Source organism: Carettochelys insculpta, chromosome 11 (assembly GCF_033958435.1).
Source record: "Carettochelys insculpta isolate YL-2023 chromosome 11, ASM3395843v1, whole genome shotgun sequence".
Classification (NCBI taxonomy): domain Eukaryota; kingdom Metazoa; phylum Chordata; order Testudines; family Carettochelyidae; genus Carettochelys; species Carettochelys insculpta.
The window spans coordinates 19,403,034-19,425,837 of record NC_134147.1 but is presented as its reverse complement, the minus strand read 5'-3'; the positions used below and the strand labels follow the sequence as shown (position 1 = coordinate 19,425,837).

The 22,804-nt window shown below is 49.5% G+C and overlaps 2 protein-coding genes across 3 annotated transcripts in view; one reads left to right on the top strand and one right to left on the bottom strand.

Moving 5' to 3' along the window:
* The window catches only part of MACROD1 (mono-ADP ribosylhydrolase 1), a 215,355-nt gene that overhangs the window by 43,477 nt on the left and 149,074 nt on the right, over positions 1 to 22,804 (top strand). The gene's annotated exons all lie outside the window — the stretch shown is intronic.
* FLRT1 (fibronectin leucine rich transmembrane protein 1) lies at positions 1,327 to 21,439 on the bottom strand. Its single transcript, XM_075005388.1, has 2 exons — positions 20,927 to 21,439; positions 1,327 to 3,463 (listed from the first exon to the last, which is right to left on the bottom strand). Exon 2 carries the CDS (start codon positions 3,433 to 3,435, stop codon positions 1,450 to 1,452), a length of 1,986 nt encoding a protein of 661 aa, XP_074861489.1. The 5' UTR covers positions 3,436 to 3,463; positions 20,927 to 21,439; the 3' UTR covers positions 1,327 to 1,449.

Below are 22,804 nucleotides of genomic sequence, written 5' to 3'. Positions count from 1 at the left end.
CACAATGGCACTGCAGCAGTTTTCTTATGCCTGTGCTCCAGCCCAGTGCTAGGCCTGTGCACCTAAGGGAGTGGTGCCTAGTGGTTAGAACAGGAGGGGACCCTGGGAGTTAGGACTCCTGGCTTCTATCCCCAGCTCTGCTGGACTGTAGCATCGAGGTCCTTGCGCTTCACCTCTCTACCCAAGCCTGGGTGTCGTACATTTCCTAAAATATTTAGGCCCAAGCCCATGGAATTGGCCCTGATCACTCCTGTTCTGATTTCAGACCTGGGTGTAATGTTAAAACCTTTGAATGTTAATAAAAGGAGATGAGAGCTAAAAGTCCAGGCAGGGTTTTCTGAGGCAGATAAGATGAAGCTTAATTGGGGTTTCTTATATATCTTTGAGGCTTCCTCAGCAAACCTGCCTGGTCCTCCTCTCTAAAAGGAAAGTAACATTGTGGTTTTGTTTCAAGCAATTCTAATCATTTCGGCAGGATTGTCCCAAACCAGCAGTGACCCAGACTGTTTTTTTTTTCCTAGCACCATGGGCCCCCTGTGCATGCCTGCCTCCCAACACCTGGCCCCAAAGGCAGAGTCTTCCACCAAAGCCTATTGTGCTGGAATCTGAATTGATCCACTTCTTCTCCCAGATATATGTGACCCAGTGGAACCTGAGATACCTTTGGACATCAGCATCCTGCATCTTAACCCCTGGAGGCCATCACCCCAGCTGTCTGGAAGAAAATGATGATCAGGAAGCATGTGTGTGTGTATGTGTGTGTGTACAAAGCTATGAATTGAATTAGATCATGTTTCTAGTTGAAATGTCTGGAGTTAACCAAAGGGTCCAATTAAACTGTCCATGCCCATGTACTATGCTGCCATATAGAAATATTTTCCCATCTCCCCTCCAGCTTTGGGAAGGAGTGGGAGGAGGAATCCAAATCCATTCGCTCCAAATGAAACAGTCGATGAAGGTGGCATAAAAAGTAAACCCAAGAAGCCAGTTATGGGACTAAAACCAGAACAGATTGGAAGCAGCGGAAAATCCCATTGAAACCAGTGGAAAATCCTCCTTCGCTCCCACCTGAAGCAGGGATGGCTGAACCGTCAATGTTTGGCAGTCAGAAATGACAGCCAGGTGTTGAATTTTCTTTTTTATAACCTAACTCCTGAAAATGAAAATAGATTTACACGAGAGGACAGATATGAACAGGTAGCTTTTTCTCCTCGATCCATGAGCATGTGTTGTTCATTTGAAATCTGGAATATTAAATATAAATTATGTCTTTTTTAATTTTTTAACCATTCCTTGTTTTTTTTTACAAAATAGTCCCGCCCCCCCCACCCCAATGCCTGCCACTCAAGCCGTTTCTGTTAGGGAAAAGAGTTTCTCCTTGATTTGTAAGATACCGAGAGGCAATGGCGTGGGGTGGTTTTGGGGTTGAGAGGGAATGGTGGTTCTCCATCATGTATAGGTGTAATCTATGTCTGGGATGCCGCCGTCTCTGTACCCACGGGTTGTGCCGTAGCCGATGGTATGGGTGCTTTTGTATAAGCTGGTGCCGTTGGATGGGAATATTGTGTGGATTACGTATTCCTCCTTGGCTCGGTGTGAGTTGATGGGAAGCATCTGTAGCCCAGGACCTCGGATTTCCAGGATGGAGTTGTCCTTCTTGGTACCCGATTCAACATAGTCGTCTTTCTTCCGGCTGCCCCTCATGTAGGCCCTTTCCCGCGTCAGCAGCTCGCCTGTCCGGTGGACATACCAGCAAATGGCTGCCATGACCAGGAAGAGGAAGACTAAAGCCACCGCCCCACCAATGATCCCTGCCAGAGGCAGCCCAGCCATTGGGTCAATGTTCTGCTCCCGGTTGAGGGTAGTGGTGGGGCTGTAGTTGTCAGCTGTCTCTGCTTTGGCGCACACCGGAGTTTCATCTGGTACGTAAGTGCTGCCTGTCTCCATGGTGACCATGCAGATGATGTAGGTGGATTTGGGCTCTAGGGCTGTTAGCAAGTACTCCGTCTTGTCCCCTTGCACCAGGGTCTCAGTGATGGATCCTACTGCTGGGCTGTGGCCCAGACGCAGCCAGCTGAGCCGGAAGGAGGAAGCAGGCATCATGGCCTTCCAGCTAATCTGGATGGTGTCCGCCGTCAGCGGTTTAACGTTGAGAACCAAGGTCTTGGTACCAGTCCCCGTAACCATCGGGTAGTCAATGTTGGAGTCTGGCAAGCGGATTCCAGGCCGCTTGGCCTTGAGAGTGAAGAGGGAGCCCTGAGGCGTGGTGACAGCAGCGTGGCTGGTGGTGGTCTTGGCCACCACTGCGTTGCCCTGGGCACCTGGCTCAAAGCACTCATCCATCTCGTTGGTGATGTCCTTGATGGCCATGCCTCTCACTTTATCTGGCCCCTGACACATCAGCCCCCTCACATTGACCACAGAGGCCCGGGCCTTGACCCAGTCCCTCAGCCACATGAGGTTGCAACCACAGAACCAAGGATTGTTCCTCAACAGCAACTGGGTCAGGCTCTCCAGGTCATCAAACAGGCCCTTGGGCAGAGTGGTGAGGTTGTTGTTGGACAAGTCCAGCCTCTCCAGCTCCCTCATTTTGGAGAGGGTGTTGTAGGGGATGTGGCTGATGGCATTATCCTGGAGGTACAGCTTTTGCAGGTGGGAGCTGGGCAGATTGAGTGGAGGGGCGGCCAGAGAGTTGCGCACCAGGGACAGCTCGCTGAGGTTCTGCAGCCGACTGAAGGTGTCGTCAGCGATGCGCTGGTTGGCCAACAGGTTCCCATCCAGCACCAGCCGGCGCAGGCTGTTCAGCCCTTTAAAGGCGTGCAGTGGGATGGTGGAGATGCGGTTGTCATCCAGCCGCAGCTCCTCCAAGGTGCGAGGCAGACCCGATGGGATGCTGCTGAGGTGGTTGCGGGACAGGAAGAGCAGCTTGAGGCGGGTGCTGTCAGCAAAGGCGTCATCCTCAATGCTGACCGTGGAGACAGAGTTGTCGTCCAGGTGGAGCTTCTCCAGCAGAGGGATGCGTGCCAGGGAGTCCCGAGCAATGGTGCGCACATTGTTGTCCTGCAGGTGCAGCTCCCGGAGTGAGCGGGGCAGGTTGATGGGGAACTCATCCAGGTCGTTCTCATAGAGATAGATCACCTGGACGCTCAGTTTGGACTTGAGGTTGGAGGGGATGCCGGCGTTGTTGATCTGGTTGTTCTGTAGGTACAGGGTCGTGGCATCGTCGGGGATGTCGGCTGGGATGGAGGTCAGGCCCCGGTCGTTGCAGTAGATGAAGCCGTTGTCGCAGCGGCACACGCTGGGGCAGGAGGCTCCGCTGGCCATCACCTCGCTCAGGAAGGCCACGAGGCCATAGCACAGCAAGAGCCAGTCACGCAGGTCCATGGCTGAGGCGGTGGTCACCACCGTAGAGGTCACCGTGGATGCTGTTGTCATTGCCCCAGGGATGGTAGACCTCTGGGACCTGTAGAGGGGAGAGAAATGGGAGGAGCCTGTGTTATGCAGGTGGAGCTACATGGGAGATTAGAGTAGGGATAGGCATGCAACATGGGGATGGGGGCTGAGATGCCCCGTGGGGATGGGGATGTTCTTTCTATCAATCAATCTATGATGGTAGGCATTGCACAGACCCTCCTCACCAAGGTCAGGGGCCCATTATCTAGTCTCTTCATGGACACACAACAGAAGGCAACCCCTGAAAACTTTAGACTCTAAACAGACAAAGTGTTGTGAAGAGAAACAGAGAAGCAGGGATTTGCCCAAGGTCACGCAGAAAGTCAGTGGCGGAGCCAAGGACAGAGTCTGGAGTCCTCAACTAGTGCCTTGACCGATAGATCACACCACCTCACAACAAAGTAGCCGCCATCCAATAGGCACACCCAGCTAAAATCCCCAGCGAAAAATCCCCACAAAACTTCTCCGGGCTCGAGCAGAAATCTGGCAGGTGTTTTTTCTTTTACAACTCTAAAAAGCAGGTCTTCGATCAATTAAAATATCCACACTGCTAATGCTCCCCCCCCCCGACACCCAACTTTGCTTCCAGCACTAAATCTTCCCCCAGCATCCGTCAGGCTGCAAAATCTGCTGCAGAAGATGTATAAATCCATGTTAATAAGAGCTTTCTAATGGCAATGCTGACACGCCAGCTTCCAGCTGCCTCAGAGATATAGCCACAACACTGCATACATTAGAGGCAGATAACAGAGACGCGCACGCATTCCTGCTACCTGCATGCATTTGTCTCTCCTTGTGGCTCAGCCACCCACTCGTCCCATCATTCTTCTCCGTAAAGGGAGCCAGAGAGAAATGAATGCACGGGAGATTTGTGTCTTCCCAGGGATTTGAGATTTGCACATTAACAGGGGTGTTCTGGTAGTGCAAAGATTGAGATCTGTCAGTCACATTGATAGTTTTGGCACTGCACAGACTTCACTGAGCTCAGGGCCCCACCGTGCCAGGCTTTGCACAGACCCCACTAGAGACAGCCCTGCACCGAAGACCTTGTAGTCTAAGACCTACCGTGCAAGCAGTGTTTGCCTCAGTACAATTGCATGGGTCATGGGGTGGCTTTCTGCTGACATAGTGTTACACCATAAGTGCTGGCATGAAGGCATTTTATGGGGAGCCTAGTGCAGGGGCGTCCTGGCTCATGCTTGAGACTCCTAAGCACCAAGATAATGGGAAAGATAGAAATGGAGCCCAAGTGTCTGGACTCCCACCCTCCCGCTGTCACCACCAGGCCACTCTCTCCTTTCAGTGCTGGGGCTGGAACCAGGCTGTCCTGACATCCAGCCCTGCTGCTCCACGCTGGTGTTCCCTCTAATTGTTCACATCCATGGGTGGGATACATTTTGTTATGCGCACCAAGGCATGCAAGGATTTGTACTGCCGACAGAAACACAGGCTGTTGGGTGTGGACACACTGATAATCAGCTGGGGGGCAGCTGAATCTCTCCTGGACGGCCACCCAAGCACTCACCTTACAGGGGACAATGGCTCTAACCACTATAATTAGCAGACATGTGTATTACAGTAGTGCCTATGGGACAGCCAAGATTGGGTCCCAGCTATGCTAGGTCCAGCATACACACAACGCTCCCCCGCTCCCCGTGCCCCTTCTGGCCCTCTGCTCTCTGATTTGCTCACCTTGATAATATTTTTCTGATTTGTCAACCTTGATTACTATTGTTGGTTCTCTGCGCCTTAAATATTGAGTCTGCTCTGCTACGGCTATGGGCTGAAGAAGTGGGTCTGTCCCACGAGAGCTCCTCCCCTAATAAATTACTTTGTTAGTCTTTAAATTGCTACGGGACTGCTTTTTTGTTTTAAGTAGCAGACAGCTTCTGCCCCACTTTCTGGGCTGGAAATAAAATCTGGGTGTCCTGCTTGCCTGCACGAGGCCTTAGCCATTAGCCCATGTTCTCCCTGAGGTTTGCCTGGGGCTGCAGGCAGGTTAAGTGCAAAATCCTGAAGCTTATAGATGCTAAGGCCAGAAGGGACTCTGTGATAAACTCTTCTGACCTCTGGTGGGACAAGCAATAGGACAGCCCTTGCTAATTCCTGGCGAGCTAGAGGAATGTAGGTTCCTGAAAAACGAGCAGCCCTGTAGCGCCTTTTGCAGGGAGGGCTGAATTTTTGAGGGGGTGTAACAACAGCTGCACGTCACCTTGTATGTGTGTGCAGATCCCAGGTAATTACCACTTTGCACAGCACCTAGGTTGGCTCAAGATTGTAATAGAGTCGAGATTGTATCTTGCACTGTGGCGTGATGGATAACAGTGCCATTTATGGAGTCACGGACCAGAGCGCGCCTGCTTCCTGCTTCTATTGCAGCCACTCATCTTCCTGCCTGAGAATCCTTCCTGCTGTGTTAGCACCCAGCCGCCGACTTTCACAACTGCTCGGCAAAAGATCTTTGCAGAGGAGAGAGTGTCCAGGCCACAGGGCACTTTGTTGCAAGGCCGCCTCCTCTGGCTGCTCTTTTATGTGCTGTTGTTTATATTTCATGGTTTATGTAGCCTATCAAATTAAGTGCAGTAAATCGCTTGGTTTTATGGATGGGTTTTGTCTGCCTGGATCCCAGCGTAGCCTGGAGAGGGATGCAGTGGAGTAGCTGGGGACAGAGGGTTGCATGGTGGTAAAGCAACGGGAGGTGTGTCCCTAGATCAGAAGTCCCCAGCTGTGGGTGTGCTTCCCTGGGGCATGGGGAGGAATGTTTGGGGCATGTGGCTGGGGCCCAGGCCAGCCCCCATAAGAAGCAGGGAGGGAATGCCACATAGCTCCCAGCCAAGGTTCTGCTCCCGGTATCGCCTCCAGATCTGGTCTCAGACTTGGCCCTCGTACCCTGTCAGCCTCCCCATTTCCTGTCCCCACAGCTCTGCTCCTGGGCTCCAGGTTGGGCAAGCAGACAGGATAAGGGAAGCACCAAGTAAACAACACGGGGAGCGCTGGCCTAGACACTACCCACTCTGGGGAGGGAAGTAATCCCCAATGCAGGAGCACCTCTGATGGCTCAGACCCAGGGGCCCACACCCTGCCCCCATTTCCATGCACCTTAACAGTGGGTTTTGCCCTAGGGTCAGGCTGTGATGAATTTTTTCTTACAGTTTAGCTCTCCCTCTCTATCCCCATATGCACCCCTCTAACTTCCCCTCCTTGCCCATGCGCACGCGCTCTCTGTCTCTCCCTCCCATCCTGGACACACTCCTCTCTCTATCCATCCATCTCCTGCATGCTCCTGTCTGTCTCAGTCCCTCTCCTCCCTCCCCTCCCTCCCTCTCTTCCCTCCCTGTGGCTGTCTCTGTCCCCCAGTGTGGCTGCAGCGTGAAGCAGCCGGCGGAGAACAGTGCCAGGGAGTTCACTGAGGTTATGCTTTACAGGGACTCACTGCAGGCTCTTTCACCTCAGCTGAGTTAAACCCCATCTGACATTATTTTTTACAAGGCCTTTACAAGGAAGGTTTGAGCCAGCGAGGTCTCCTGCTGGGCCCGTGCCCGCTAAATCACTAGGAACCACTCACTTTGCTTGAGTTCATTATGCATTTGGCTCTTCTATAAATTTTATATTTCTTTTTTTTCTTTCCCATCTCTTTTCTTCCCCAGCTCACTCTTTGTTTTGGCCATTTCCTCCATTACGAGACATAAAATTCTTTATGGCTCAATATCTCACACTGCCAAATAAGGGTCTCATTTCCCAATCTCTTTTGGCCCCTGCTGTTTCTTTGAAGACAAGCGGTGGATATTTTTGCTATTCCTCCTGTAAAATTGCTTTGAACAATTTTTCTGAACTTCTTGTGAAGGCTGATGCATTGGAAGTAACCCATGTAGCGCTTTACAAACAGCAGTGCAGTGCTTGTGGCTTTAGCTTTGGGCTGTGAAGGCCCAGGTTCAATTCCTGGTCCCTGCAGACTTCCAGGGAGACCTAAGGCAAGGTGCCCTGTGCCTCAGTTTTGCCACCTGGAAAATGTGGGTAACAACACTGTCTCACCTTATGGGTGGCTTGAGAAGATAAACGCATTAAAAGGTTGTGAGGTGCTTAGATATCATGGTGAAACGTGACCATATTGCGGGTCTTACGTATATAGGCCTCAACTCCAGCTAATGGACGGACAACTGGTTTGACCTGAGGAAGTAGGGGATAGGTTGGCCTATTGGCCTAATCTGAGACAGCAAGCATGGAGTGGGAATACTGGTCTGGATAGGCCTGTTTGTCTGGGGCTGAACTGGGGTGGGGGGGTTGGAGGGGGCCATGTTGCAGCATCCCCTGCCTTGAAGGGGTTTCCCTTAGCTACAAGGTTGTGTCCAGTTTGGTTCAACAGCTGTCAGCACCCCTACTATATAAATTGTTGGAGCACCTCTGGACAGAGCTGGGAAAACATTTTGCACCAAGCTTTTTGGCCAGCAGAAGACATCAATATGAATTTATTGATTTCACCCTTGTTTTGTTTCACAAAGAAACTTAAAAAGATCGGGGAAAAAAATCAAAAGTTTTGGCATTTTCCACGGGAAATGTTCTGATGAGTCAGCTTCAAAATTTCCCTTCTTTTCATTGTTTTAAAGTTCAAAAAGGGCTACAAGTCTTCAGGTTCCAAATGGAACGCTTTGAATGTGTTGAAATTAAGTGTTGTGTTCAACCTGAAACAATTTCCCTGCCTCCCACTTCCCATGATTTTCCAGTTCACAGACAATTTCCAACAGTTTCATTTTGGGCCTGAACCAAAATGATTTTTATTTTTTACTTTTCAAAACTGTCAGTGAACTGAAAAATCCATGGTTCCTCCACCTGAGGGGCTCCTAAAAGTACATCCAATAGATAGATGGACAGGCAGACGCTTTATTAATGCTCTCGCAGTTCAGTGAGTGAACCAGTTCGTTGGGTGTGATCACAGTTTGCTCTGATTTTGTGCAAAGATCTTGCACCCTTGCAGAACATGTATAAGGCAGCCGCACTGGATGAGGGGAGGCTGGTGCAGGGGCAAGTAAGCAAGCCTGTGATGTAGGAGATTTGGGTTCAGTTTCCAGCTCCAGAGGCTGGTGTTTTAGGTCACTTCTGTCTTTGGAAGGCTTTGCCCATCTAGCATTCCTTTTGGAATCTTGCTAAATTTATCAGTTTTATGTGGCCCCGAGCTCAGCCTAACTCTTCACCAGCACCACACAGAAGCTACGTCTACACGTGAAGCCTACATCGAAGTAGTTTATTTCGATGTAGCGACATCGAAATAGGCTATTTCGATGAATAACGTCTACACGTCCTCCAGGGCTGGCAACGTCGACGTTCAACATCGACGTTGGGCAGCACCACATCGAAATAGGCGCAGCGAGGGAACGTCTACACGCCACAGTAGCACACATCGAAATAAGGATGCCAGGAACAGCTGCAGATAGGGTCACAGGGCGGACTCAACAGCAAGCCGCTCCCTTAAAGGGCCCCTCCCAGACACAGTTGCACTAAACAACACAAGATCCACAGAGCCGACAACTGGTTGCAGACCCTGTGCATGCAGCATGGAGCCCAAGCTGCCGCAGCAGCAGCCAGAAGCCCTGGGCTAAGGGCTGCTGCCCACGGTGACCATAGAGCCCCGCAGGGGCTGGAGAGAGAGCGTCTCTCAACCCCTCAGCTGATGGCCACCATGGCGGACCCCACTATTTCGATGGTGCGGGACGCGGATCGTCTACATGTGCCCTACTTCGACGTTCAACTTCGAAGTAGGGCGCTATTCCCATCCCCTCATGGGGTTAGCGGCTTCGACGTCTCACCGCCTAACGTCGATGTTAATATCGAAATAGCGCCCAACATGTGTAGCCGTGACGGGCGCTATTTCGAAGTTAGTGCCGCTATTTCGAAGTAGCGTGCACGTGTAGACACGGCTAGAGAGTTAATAATGAGCCCTTGTTCTTCTGTAACACCTTCAATCAGCAGAACACTTTTACGCAGGAGGGAAGGATCATTATCCCCATTCTTACAGATGGGGAAACCAAGGCACAAGGCGGTTAAAGTGACTTGTCCAGGGTCACTCAGCAGGCCAGTGGCAGAGCCAGCTGTAGAACACACATCTGCTAGGCCTGAGTGCTATGCCCTATCCACTAGGCATCACTGCTTGTCTTGTACAGTTAGTCAAGGTACCAGGAGGCAGCATGGACTAGTGACAAGGGCATGTGGAGCTGACAGTGCAGGTCAGGAGACCTGGGTGTTAACGTAAGTCTGCTGGGAATACGGGTTGGGGATTAACTCAAGACACCTTAAGAGGAGTCTGCTTTGAACATGTGCTGTGAAAATCCACACAGACATCTCAGACGAGATCACCCACATCTCCTGGGAAAGCGTTGCAGCAGCTGCCCCTAGTGGGCTGAAGGCTGATGGGAGTGTAGCCCTGTGATCAGCACAAAGCAATGCTTCCACATGCCTGAGCTTTCCTGTGATACCCACCAAAACAAACCATTTGGATTCCTCCAAGAGTCTTTAATCTGCCTAATAATTCGTATAGCAGCTGAACCCAGCCTGAGGCTTGCAAGGCCCTCTTTGCCCGAGGAAAGGCATTTAAACATGAACATCTGCCTGTGCATCCTGATGTCCCATCAAGCCATACTCCTGCATTGTTCTGCAGACAGCGTTAGTCAGCCAGGGAGGAGTAATAACCTTGCAAACCAGCCTGTCATTTATGGCAATGGGGGACTGGACTGGAGTAAGGCCATTTTACACCAGCTGGGGATCTGGCCCCACTGACTCAAATGGAGCAACACTGACTTACACCAGCTGGGGATCTGGTCCCATTGACTCCAATGGAGCAATACTGATTTACATCAGCTGGAGATTTGTCCTATTGCATTTACAACAATCCATTCTCTTCCATTGCAAACCCCTTGCCCAGCCTTGCTGGAGCACATGACCTACAAGGAGAGGCTGAGGGATTTGGGCTTATTTAGTTTGAAAAGAGAAGAGTGAGGGGCTATTTGATAGCAGCCATCAACTTCTGAAAGTGGGGCTCTAAAGAGGATGGAAAGAGGCGGTTCTCGGTAGTGATGGAGGGCGGACTAAGGAGCAGTGATCTCAAGTTACAGAATGGGAGGTGTAGGTTGGTTATTAAGAAAAACTATTTCACCGGGAAGGTGATGAAGCAGCGGAATGAGTTACTGAGGCAGGTGGTGGAATCTCCATCCAAGTCCCGGCTTGACAAAGCCCTGACTGGGATGATTTAGTTGGGGTTGATCCTGCTTTGGGCAGGAGGCTGGACTCGGTGACCTCCTGAGGTCTCTTCCAGCCCAAGGAGTCTATGATTCTATGATTTTTGCATATGGCTACTCACTGTTGTTGGGGGCCTTAACACCATGGGAGATGCTACCTGTTCCTTTGCCGTGGTGGATTTCTCTTTTGGCTATTGGTTATTTTGAAGCATGTGGCCCTGGGAGGAGGCAGGGGGTAGAAGGATGGCGAGTGGTGCTTTAATCCAGTGGTACTCTACCTTTTTTCATTTATAGACCCCTAAAAATTAGGAATGGTGCTGCTTGTGAACCCCTTTGGAAATCTGAGATGTAGTCTGCAGACCCAGCTTGAAAACCCATTATTCTATGGTAACTGAGAACTTTTTGTGAGTCCTTAGACATAATTTACAGACCCCAATTTGAGAACCGCTGTTAATCCATTTTTTTTCAGGATGGAGAAGGATAAAAACCAGCTGTTTTCTCCCTTCCCTGAATTGAAGATTCTGACAGATGTACGCACTTGCCGACGGGAGTTTGAAGAGCTCTGTTAGCATTTCTCTGACACCCCAGTACTTTAAACTTAGTTGCCCCCAGTGCTCAGCTCCTTGCTCTTCACTTTGTCCCTCTGGGGCCCATCTGCATCCATACAGACGGCAGAACAGAAGCGACAAGACCTCACTGCCTGTCTCGTGTGTGTTTTTTTGCAAAGGCCAAGTCAAGAGAAGGGGGGATGTGAAGCATGGAAGGAGATGCAGGAGACTGGGAGGTGGTGCTGTGGAGGGTTTTGTTGGGGGAAGCAGGAGCAACGGACAACATGGGTTGCGGGAGGGTATGTGCTATGCTGCTAAAAGCCGCCCAGATCTTGCTGACCTAACATTGGGTGCGGAGGAGGGGAGGTTCCCTGGGTGAAATGCGATTCCATTTTGTCATACTGCAGGGATTAATTGGGAGGAGGAGGTGCGCGTGGAATATGAGCTTTTGTCTGCCTGTTCCACTGTCTCTTTACATGGAAGTATGTGTTTAAAACAGCCCACTCTCACGTGCACAAGACAAACTGCTGCTTACTCCTAGGTCCTGTTTCCAGCTGTCGGGAGGGGAGGGGAGTCTAGTGGTTGGAGTGGCAGGGAGGGTAGGGCCAGAAGTCAAGACTCCTGGGTTCTGTCTCCAGGTCTGGGAAGGGAGAGGTGACTAGTGGTTAAAGTAGAGGGGGCCTGGAAGTCAGGGCACCCAGATCCTTGTCCTTAACTCCATTCCTTGGGCCCTCTGTCTCCTCTTTCAACTCCCATTCCCCCAGCTATAAAACAGGGGGAATTATTATGACATCCACATGGCTGATTAAACGTCATTGATTTAATATTTGAAAAGCAAATTCAAATCTTATTTCCTCCTCTGCCCTCCATCCCTAAGGACAGAGTATAGAATTAGAGAATAGACTATAGCGTATAGAATTATAGAACACTAGAACAGGAAGTGACCTCAAGAGGTCAGCGAGTCCAGCTCCCCACCCTCACGGCAGGACCAAACACCATCTAGACCAGCCCCGGTAGGTGTCTGTCTAACCTGCTCTTAAATATCTCCAGTGATGGAGATTCCACAACCTCCCTAGATAACTTATTCCAGTGTTTCACCAGGAAGTTAGGAAGTTTTTCCCAATGTCTAACCTAAACCTGGCTTGCTTCAGTGTAAGCCCATTGCTCCTTGTCCTATCCTCAGAAGCTAAGAAGAGCAATTTTTCTCCCTCTTCTTTGTAACCCTCTTTCAGGAACTTGGAAACCGGTATCATGTCCCCTCTCGGTCCTCTCTTTTCCAAACTAAACAAACCCAGTTCTTTCCATCTTCCGTCCTAGCTCATGTTCTCTAGACCTTTCATCATTCTTGTTGCTCTTCTCTGGACCTTCTCCAATTTCTCCACATCTTTCTTGAAATGCGGCAGCTAGAACTGGACACAATATTCCATCTGGGGCTAAAACCGCACAGACTGGAGCGGAAGAATGACTTCTCGTGTCTTGCTCACAGCACTCCTGTTAATGTTGGCTGTTGGAGGACTGTTAGCCTAGAGTATCCTGTGCACTGCACTTTATACCCCAACTCAGGGTAAGCATCAGATTTAGTGAGTGCAGAGGGTAAGGATGTGAGTTGATCCAGCTGGAAAGTGATCAGAATTTGGGGTTTCCACTCTGCAGAAATTTCCAACATTTTGGAATTTCCTTTGGTCTTGACTTATAAACAGTTGTTTTTCGTTTTTGTTTAAGATGTGAACAGTTTTGTTTTGGAAATGGAAATGACGTTTTGAAGCACTTTGTCGCTTCAATTTTTGTTATAATACAGAATTATAGAAAGATAAGGTAGGATGAGACCTCAAGATGTCCCTCACTTCACCCCTGCAGGCTAAGGCAGGACCAAGTACAAATGCTCCCCGAGTTACAACCCTCCGACTTAGGAACATCCACACATATAAACAAAAGCTCACCTGCTGCTGGCCCTCGGGGGACCAGGAAAGGGCACAGCTGGTGGTGACCAGTGCAAGAGCTGTCTGGAGAACTCCAGAGGAGCAGGATGTGGTTGTGCAGCCACTGGCTAGAGAGAAGCTGCCCTTTGAAGGGGAAATTAATGCTTCTCTCCAGCCACTGCATGGCCGCCCCCTGCTTCTCTAGAGTTCTCTGGCCCACACTCATGGCACGCACTGCCCATGTGGGGCGGGAGCGACCACAGGATGGGGCTAGATGCAGGAGCCGGCACAAAACCAGTGCGAGGTGGCCAGGGGATGCTCAGAAGTCCCTTTCAGAATCTCCACCGCCCTCCTCATTCTCCTCTAATTAAACCTGCCTTTCCACAAGCACCAGCATTCAAGGTTAAATTAAAAAAAAAAAAAAAGTCTACTTTTGCTTTGCAGATAAATGGTATTTCAGCGGCATTATGGGTGAAATAGGCTTTTGTGGGCTAGCCTGGTAACCTAACCACCCCGATAACACTGTTTCTATGGGAAAATGAAACTTGCAAAAGAACATTTGGAACACACCCTGTTTGTAAGTTGGAGACGTCTGTATATGTAGACCATCCCTGAGAAGTGGTTATCCAGCCTGTTCTTAAAAACTTTATCCCACAACTTCCCTGTTCCCGGCTTATACTATTATGTGGCTGCCGTGTCCAGTGCTGGTGTGCTCCCTTCAAAAGAGAGTGTGAAGAAATTGGAAAAGTTTCTGAAAATTGTGAAAGGAACAATTTGAGGCCTCGAAAAAGAGGTCTACTGAACATGATCTAATAGTTAATATGACAGAGTTGACCAAAATATTTTGCTAAATTTTCATTGAAAACACTGATGAAATCAAGAGGGTCCCATGAAAACATTTTGATTTAATCGAATTGGCTTTTATTAGCAGATGATCGTTGTATTGGAAAACTTCCAGCCGTAGCCCCATAGCTCCAGGCTCGGAGGCTACACTCAGAGTTACCTGCTTTAATAAATTTTAAAGGCCGGTAAAGGAACATTCTGACTATCTAATCAAAGGTGATCAAATAAAAACTGTGAAAAATCAGGGTAGGAGGTGAGGGTGGTAATAGGTGCCTATATAAGAAAAAGCCCTGAATATCTGGACTGTCTCTATAAAGTTGGGGCATCTCATCAGTGGCAACTAGTGGGGAGGGAAACAAGAGAGACACTAATCATGTGACCACCCCATGTGACTCCTCCCCAAACCACTCCTAGCCTGTGGGATGGCCCTGCCTCTTCCCACAGCTGCCCTACTCTCACCCTGGCCTTTGGTACAGTCTCCATTTTACAGAGGGAGAAACCGAGGCACAGGTGGTCATGCCCATGGTCATGGACAAGGCCAATGGGCTGAGCCAGAAATAGAACCCAGGTGTCCTGCATCCTAGTCTCAGGTACTATCCACTAAATACCGCTTTCTTATAAATACTAGCCCCATTGATCCATCTGATACCAAACCATCTCTCCTGTAGGTACTTCCTAAGAGTGCCCTATCCCAATCCAGTCCATCTGGATCCTCTTTAAATGGCAAGCACATGGGATGTTTGTAAATGAGTTGTTCTTTAGTTCCCAAGATGCTCTCACAGTGCGAAGCAAAGAGTCGATCTCAGAACAGGACAAACTGACTTCACTGAGATTCTGTCTGATGTTTATCTCTGGATTTCTTTTTATAGAACTTGTAACGTGCCTGCTTCTTAAGAAAAAAAAACAATCAACCCTACAGTTAATTATTTTGCCAATTTCATGCTGCATGCATTATGCATCGAGCCTTATCTTGGCTGTAATTGCAGACAGGTATGCAAATGCCTTTCAAAAGAGATTGTTAAAAGAAGTTTGCTCAGTTGCATTGTATCCAGGGCTAATAGAAATGAAAATTGCTCCAGTTAATAGAAAATGATACACGTTGGAAGCAGGGTGGGGAAAAGAAAATTCAAATTTGTGTCTGGGGAGGTTAATTATATTGATGGCAAGATCTGATATGACAATATTTTTCTAGGGGGGAAATGGTATAATAAGGAGAGGAGTAATTTGGAGCTTCCCTTTATTAGGAGATATGCATATTCCATCTCCCATACTGGGAGTCATTTTGATCATTTTGTTTTGTTATCAGGTGTTCATGGTGATATTTAATTATACATTCCTATGTATTTAGAAAATGGAAGGTGAAAATGTAGGATGTTGCATGCAGTAATAAAGTAGTGGTACAGTCTGTCCAGTGTAGGATAAAGAAATGACATGCTCCAGGTTTTATCATGGTATGATGATTTTATTGTATTGTACAGGTTGAACCTCTCTAATCCAGAACTCTCTCATCTGGCAACATCTGTAATCTGTCATTATTTTAGTTATCTGGGCGACCACTTATCATGGGTGTGGCCAAGTTTCCTATGGTCCAATAAAGTTTGTTTACAGTCACCAGACCTGGCTCTCAGGCTGTGGCCACACTCGGCCAAAACTTCGAAATGGCCATGCAAACGGTCAGCTAAGGGGAATAAGGGGATTTCGAAATGTGTGGGGTCCTTTCGAAAAGAACCCCTGTGTAGCCATGCCGAGCCGTGTGTGTTCGAAAGCAGCGCTTTCCAAGTGCCACAGCCAGAAGAGTCCCAATGCTAATGAGGTGCTGAATACTCAATTCAGCGCCTCAGTAGTAATCTTTGAAGTGGCCATTTTGAAGTTTTGGCCGAGTGTGGCCACAGCCTCAGTGTTTGTGCTGTTATTTAGCTGTAATTTACCCAAGTGTCTCGTAAGAGCCCAGTAAGCAGTGAAAGTGTTGATAATGTGCTAGACAATATTGACTTCCCGTGGTCCAGCAAATTCTCTGATCTGGCACTGGTCAGGTCCCAAGGGTGTCAGATGAGAGAGGTTCTACCTGTACTATCTGAAAACCCCAGCCATGATGGGGGCCTCCATTGGACCAGATGGTCTACAGAAACATATTGAGAAATAGTCCCTGCCCTCAAGACAGTCTAAATAGACAAAGGCTGGGAAGGGAAACTGAGGCATGGAGTTGATTTGCCCAAGGTCACCCAGCAGGTCAGTGGCAGAGCTGAGACCAGAACCCAGGTGTTCTGAGCCCCAGCCCTCTGTGCTAGTTACTGGACAACACTGCTTCCCTGGACTTAAGTCCTGGCATGTCTATTATTCTGCTGTGTGACCTTGGGTAAGTCTCGTCCCTTCTCAGTGTCTGTTTCTCCTCCCACCCTTCTCTATGTAAACTCCTTGGGGAGGAGACCATTCTTCATGTGGGATCTGTGCAGTGCCTGACACAACAGGGGCTTGGCGCTTGGACAGAAATTGGGCAGTGCCTGGCACAGTGGGGGCCCTGAGCTCGGTAGAAGTCTGCTCCCTGCTGTAGCATAAACCCTATGATTATTAAGTAGGAACTCTGCAACACTGAAAGCCACTTGGGAGGTTTATACTGTCTTTCACCCTGGCTGTGTCCTGGCTGGGTTTATCTGCTTCTATAATCAATAATAATTATTCTGTCCACAGGGGATCTTTCACAGCCGTGGCTTGTAACACAGCTGCTAATGCCTCAACAAACCAAGCATTTAGGGCCCATCCAGGAGGGTGCTGGTGCTCACTAGTCCAAGTCCAGCCAGCCTTAGTGCAAGCCAGGGATGCTCCAGCCCTTGGAGTTTTGCAGTGAGTAATGTTTAGGGGCCTGGCGCAGTGATAAATCAAGAGCTTATTAATCTTAAACTCTGCGATCCTGGCTTTGTAATGAATTGACTTTCACGGCCTCCTTTGGTTCACTGGAGGATTTAAACCTGACAGCAATTAGGCAGCTAGTGAGCTGAGATCACTGCCCAGCCTAGTTTCCACAGAGGGGTTTCAATGGTCCAGGAAGGAATTTCTGACTGGGGAGAAGGATGATGCAGCAAACCGAGCCTGTCCTAGTGGTCAAGATGCTTCTCTGGGATACAGGTGGCTCACATGCAACCCCCCCGCTCTGCCTGATGTGGGCATCAAGCTGGCTCTCCCGCAACCCCGGTAGAATGTTCTGACCTCTGCATCATAGTCAGTCTCTCTCTTTCTCCCAGCAAAACCATTCTGCGCTGCAGGAGTCATTAAACATTCATTTGGCCAGACAGAGATTCTCTCCCCGGGTGGTTAGGGGTGGGTGGGATGTGACAGAGCCAGCTTCAAATCCCTAGTGTCTGGATACACAGGACTGGAAGGGTCATGGAGCCCATCTTGGTCTGAATCTGGGTGTTTGCTCCACACCCCCGTGCTCTTGCTGGGACGAGGAGGCTGCTCCAGAACCTCCTAGGTAGAAACCTTCTTATTTCCCAGCTCAACTGATTCCTGGCCAGTGTATCCCTATTTATTCCTGTGCCCACACTGTCCTTTAGCGACACTAGCTCCTCCTCCCTCCCTCCCTCCCTGGGGATAACCACCTGGTATAGGTAGAGGCAGCAAGCAGATCCCCTCTCGGCCTTGTTTGGTTAGGCTAAACAAACACAGCTCTTTCTGTTTTCTCTGGCAAAACTGGTTCTCATGGTTAACTTCTGCGTCCTTGTACTTCGCACTTTTAGTTCTCTTTGAAAATCTGGCTGTGAGTGCCTAGGGGCTCCTGTCTTCATCTTGCGGCGCCTGAATTCCTTTGGAAATCTACACCAAATCCATTCTGAAGATAGGATTTGGGCTCCAAAGCCCCTTAAGCACCCTTTGGAAATTTTGTCCCTTGTCTTCACTAGAAAAGAATACAGCCCTGGGAGAGGGTCGTGTTCGCTCACATGCTGTTAAATGCTACTTAGCCATCAGTGTTTGAAGGGCAAATGGAGTGTTACCGATGTGATTAACCCTCTAGTCTCAGTGGGGTTTAACCAGGCCTGGGCGAAGGTTTGTCTTCACTGCAGAGTTACCTGGAGTTAGCCAAGCTCAAGTGAGAGTGCGTCCACCCTCCACTCGGGTAATCAGGGCCACATGGGTGCTGCGCTCACTCACGGGATTTCTAGGAGTGTATTCCACCATCCTTAGCACTACAGCCAGCTGATCCACTCTGCGAATTCTCTCCCATTGAATGGTGGAAATATGTGTTTTCTGGGCACCCAGAGCATTGTGGGAAGGCATTGGAGGACTAGCAGCACTCAAGCTGTGTTTGTGAGCATCCCCGCTACAGAGCGGTCATATTGTAGCTGACGTATTCTGCTCACTTGAGCTTTAGCCTATGTCCCTCTGGGGCCAACCAACCTGAGCTCAAAGCAGAACCCTGTTCAAGGGAAGGGGTGTGGTGTGTAGAAAGGAGCTGAGCTTGGGACGATAGTCCTGTTAACTTTGCAATGGAGGCAGAACTGTGTTTAATCTTGTGTCAGCGAACATGACTCCTCAGGTCAGCTTCTAACATGACCTAGTATTTTAGTGAAGGGGAATTCTTACTTCATCTCCCACAGGATTTTAATGGGGCTTAGTACAAAGGGAGTTAAAAGATGTCCATTCTCCAAGGCCCTGTGTCTTCACTAGGGCAAAAGGGGTGTCCTAAACTCATGCTCCCCAAAGCCCTAGTGGAGACGTGGCAACAGGTAGCTTTCACATGAGTTAACAGGTAGAGTTGAATCCCTGCCCGCTTCCTCCTGGAGTACCAATATCTGCGCTACAGTCCTGGGCAGGGACTGCAGCACACACAGGCCCATCTGAGCCACCTTTCGACAAGCTAGTGCAGGTACAAATAGTGGAGCCAGAGCAGCACAGGCCGGGCAAGCCCATGCTAAAGTCTGTGCTGCTGCAGCTTCTTCGTTGTTGGCACCCGAGAGAGGTAGATTCCAGCCAGCTTGGATGTCTGCATTTGTAACCCACGGGTGGGTGTGTGCACCAAGCCCCCTTTCTGCCAAGGCACAGAGCAAAGGAGGGGTATAAACACCTGCTCTGTTGCATGGGCTTTTTAACAGGAGCTGCAGTCACTTCTGCTTGGAGCGCTAGAAGTCCCTGGGTCTATCCCTGGTCTGTCAGCTTAGCACAGTGTCTGTGTAGACATTAACTCCACATGCAAAAGACTTGCCTTCGCTGCTCTTTAGCTAACCTGAGTTATGACGATGTTTATCCGTAGACGAAGGGTGAACCTTTGCCCAGGCCTTGTACACATTTTAATGGCTCGCCCCATTAATGAGATTAGAAGCTTAGCCAGCTTGCCAGTGGTAACTTCTGCGGATATGCCCACCCGGAGCAGGGCCCAGGGCTAGCCAAGCAGGGAGAGCGTGCACGTGGTGCGTCTCTCTGCACCTGCAGGCGTCTCCCATCTCGAAGCCATGTGGGCAGAGGGCTGGAGAACACGAATTCCCATCAGCCAGAAGTTTTGAACTTTTGACGTTTGTTTTCGTTCTGCACTGACTCACAAAGGAGATTTTTTGAAAAGGCCTGGAATGCCCCCAGCATAGCCAGCTAACTCCAGTGGCCAGGGCACTGCCCACAGGTGCAAGAGACCCAGGGTCAGATCCTTGCTCTGCCTGAGTGAGAGAAGGAATAGGAACTGGGGTCTCACACTCTATTTTCGGACAAACGTGGGTTAGTGACAAATTCCTTGGTGCAAAGCTTGTGTCCAAATCTTTCCCACACACAGGCCCATGCTGTCTTTAGCTGGTAAAGCAGCAGGAATCCAAAGTGACAGATGCAGCTGCTGCGTTTTAGGGGTTGTTACCCAGATGGGAACTGGGCCTTTATGCCTTAGCTGAGCTCCAGATCAGGCTTTGCGGATGGACCCAAGATCTTGCAGAAGCCAAGCACTGTGTGCTCACCTTCCTGCTTGGCAGTGGCACAATCATATGGACTTTGTCTGGGTGGACACTGGTTATATCTGCCCTTACATTCTCACACCGGTCCGATGCCAGGAGCTAAATTGGGAGGCAGTGTGGCCAAATGGAATCAGCATTGAATTGGGAGATAGGCAAGTTGGGTTCTGGTTTTGGCCTTGATGGTTACCTTGAGCACAATTACAGTCCATCTGTGCCTCCCTTTTCCCAGCTGTAAAATGGGACTAATGACCCTGCTTTGGAAAGCACTAGATAAGAGCAGGGAGTATTACTGACTCCCAGGATAGGCACCATACCTCAGCTAGTCCCCATCAGCATGAGGAACAGATCCATTACCTCGAGCAGTTGGGATCCAAGACCGTCAGGCACCCCAGGGCCCTCGGCACCACTGGGACCCCTGGGCATGCCTGGCAGATGGGAGGGTGAAGATGCACAGGGAAGAGAACACCTCCCAGGCTGTCTGCAGGCTGAGGCAGGTGACCCTGCCACTCAGGTCATGTTTTCAGGATTTTCCTTTGGTCTCTCTCCCTCCTGCCCCCCCCCGCCCCCCCAAATACTCCTCACAGTCTCTCTAAATGGAAGCTGTAATTCTAACTCATCCTGAGGCTCCGGGAGCTGCTCTCGCTAGCTCCCCTCTCCCACCCCCAAGAGCCACAAGTAGAACCCAGACATCTTCCCTTCTGGCCCCCCTCTTTAACCTGCTAGCCCTGTCCCCCTCCTGGAGCTGAGAATAGGACCTGACCTGCACTGCTCTCCTTTCCTGATGAGCAAAGCAGAGTATCCCCCACCTTGTCTTCTGGATCCCAGGGTCCCCCTGGGACCTAGCCCTTTCTGGTGGTTTCTCCCTGCATTTCAGGCGGTCTCCCAAGCGTTCCCCATTTCTGCTAATGGAGCAGTACCATCCCCTTGGCTCTGCAGGAGACCGCGAATGTGTGTGACTGGCTTTAGCCAGGCTCCAGATGTGCCTGCTCCGATCGAGGTGTTAAGCCTACCTTTCTGCTGCGCTACTCCTGCCTCTCAGATCCACTTGGGCTTCAGATGCCTACTTCCATGGACAGGGCTTCAGCTTTACAAACTCCAGGGGAACTCTGGATGTCCACGGTGAGCATCAGTTCAGCCTAACTTCTTTTATGGTCTATAATCTGGCTAGCCCTTCCCAGCAGCCATGCACATTTGGGGGGGTGGCAGACTTCAATTCAGCATGGCTCTTTGTAAATCCATCCTTTTCAGCATCAGTTTGCAGTCCAAAGGAATTTGTATTTCCTTGCAGGTTGTCCAAAGAACCTCCTTCCCCCGCTCCAATTTCTTCCCCCTGAGACGTGGTGTCTGATTCCTTCTCCTTTCTTCCAGAAAGTTACTTAAAACAGGATAAAAACCCCAATCCTTTCTCAAAGCCCCAGGGCAGCAGGGTGTTCTTGCGTGACCAAGCTGAGGGTTTGGTATTCACACCGGTTCCGTGGAGGCAGAATTGCTGTGTTACTCAACCGTGGAGGTAGCTCCCCTCCAATCCGCTTGACATACGCTGCTGAGTTGTCACGGCTTGCTTCGAAGGGGGAGCAGGCTCTGCTGCTTTGCTTTAAGAGTGGAACAGCTTTTCAAAGAAGAAAAGGAAGGGGAAAATCCATTCCCATCACAAGCTGGATGTGAAATCAGCCCATGTGGCGAGGAATGCAGGCTATTATCCCTCCAGATTGCAACTTCTCCCCTGCAAAAATGATTGACTGAGTTATTAGGCAGCAGGTATTTGCAAAGGAGGAAACAGCAGTGTTGCTGGCCTAATAATTAACAGCAATTGAGGTGTATGTGTGTAATCTGACACTGCCAGTAGATTAGAGGAATGCACACACTTACACGCAGGTCAACACACACTGGTTGACACACACATCTGTACCCGTGCACAGTGTTGCATTGAAAAGGACTCGCGACATAAACAGACTCATGTAGAGACTGACATACAGAGACACACTAATGCACAGATGTGTGTAGAGACTGAGATGCGCATGGAAACACAAGTAGAGAGAAACACTCACACGGACAGTCTGTCACATGCAGCCCTGACACACCCAGAGACACATATGGTCACACACATGGTTTCTTTCTCTCTTTCAAACACAAATGCACAATTTTTCATTTGGATACAAACACATATGGAGTCTGTATCTCAGTGCTCCGAGTTCAGAGAAATAATTGTGCCATCCTTCATTGCCAAGCCTGTGTTCACACCACAGAGGCTGCAGGCATACTAGAGCAAGTAGGTGACAAGTTCTAGGTACTCAGAACCTGAGAAGCCTCTTAGCTCATTTCCTGGATTTGGCTCAATAACCTTCATTTCTGAAAAATGACTTAGACATTTGGGGTGCCTGACTGGAGACTCCCAGGTTTTCACTTTCTGTACACCAGGCGCCTGTATTCAGAACCCTCTCTAAGAACAAAACATCCCCAAATCAGGAGTTGCTTTGGAAAGCGCGAACTCTTTGTGGCTGGATTATTTAAGTAATAATATCATGCTTTCCACCAGTCAACCTCAAAGCACTTTACAAAGGAGGGCAGTGTCATTAGTTCCATTTCATAAGTAGGGAAACTGAGGCATAGAGCGGGACAGTGACTTACCCAAAGCCACACAGCAGGCCAGTGGCCAAGCAGACACTAGGACAGGTTGCCTCAGTGCTAATCCACTGCTTTATCCACCAGGCCACAGAATGTGAGCTCAAAAGCTTAGACTTAGATTCTTAAAATCCCATTTTCAGAAGCGACATAGGCATGTTGGAGCTGAAGTCCCATTGATTTTGAATGTGATTTAGGTTCCCAAGGTCCAAATCGACAAAGCTATTTAGGCTCCTAACTCCCATGGAAACTAGGCACCTAAATAC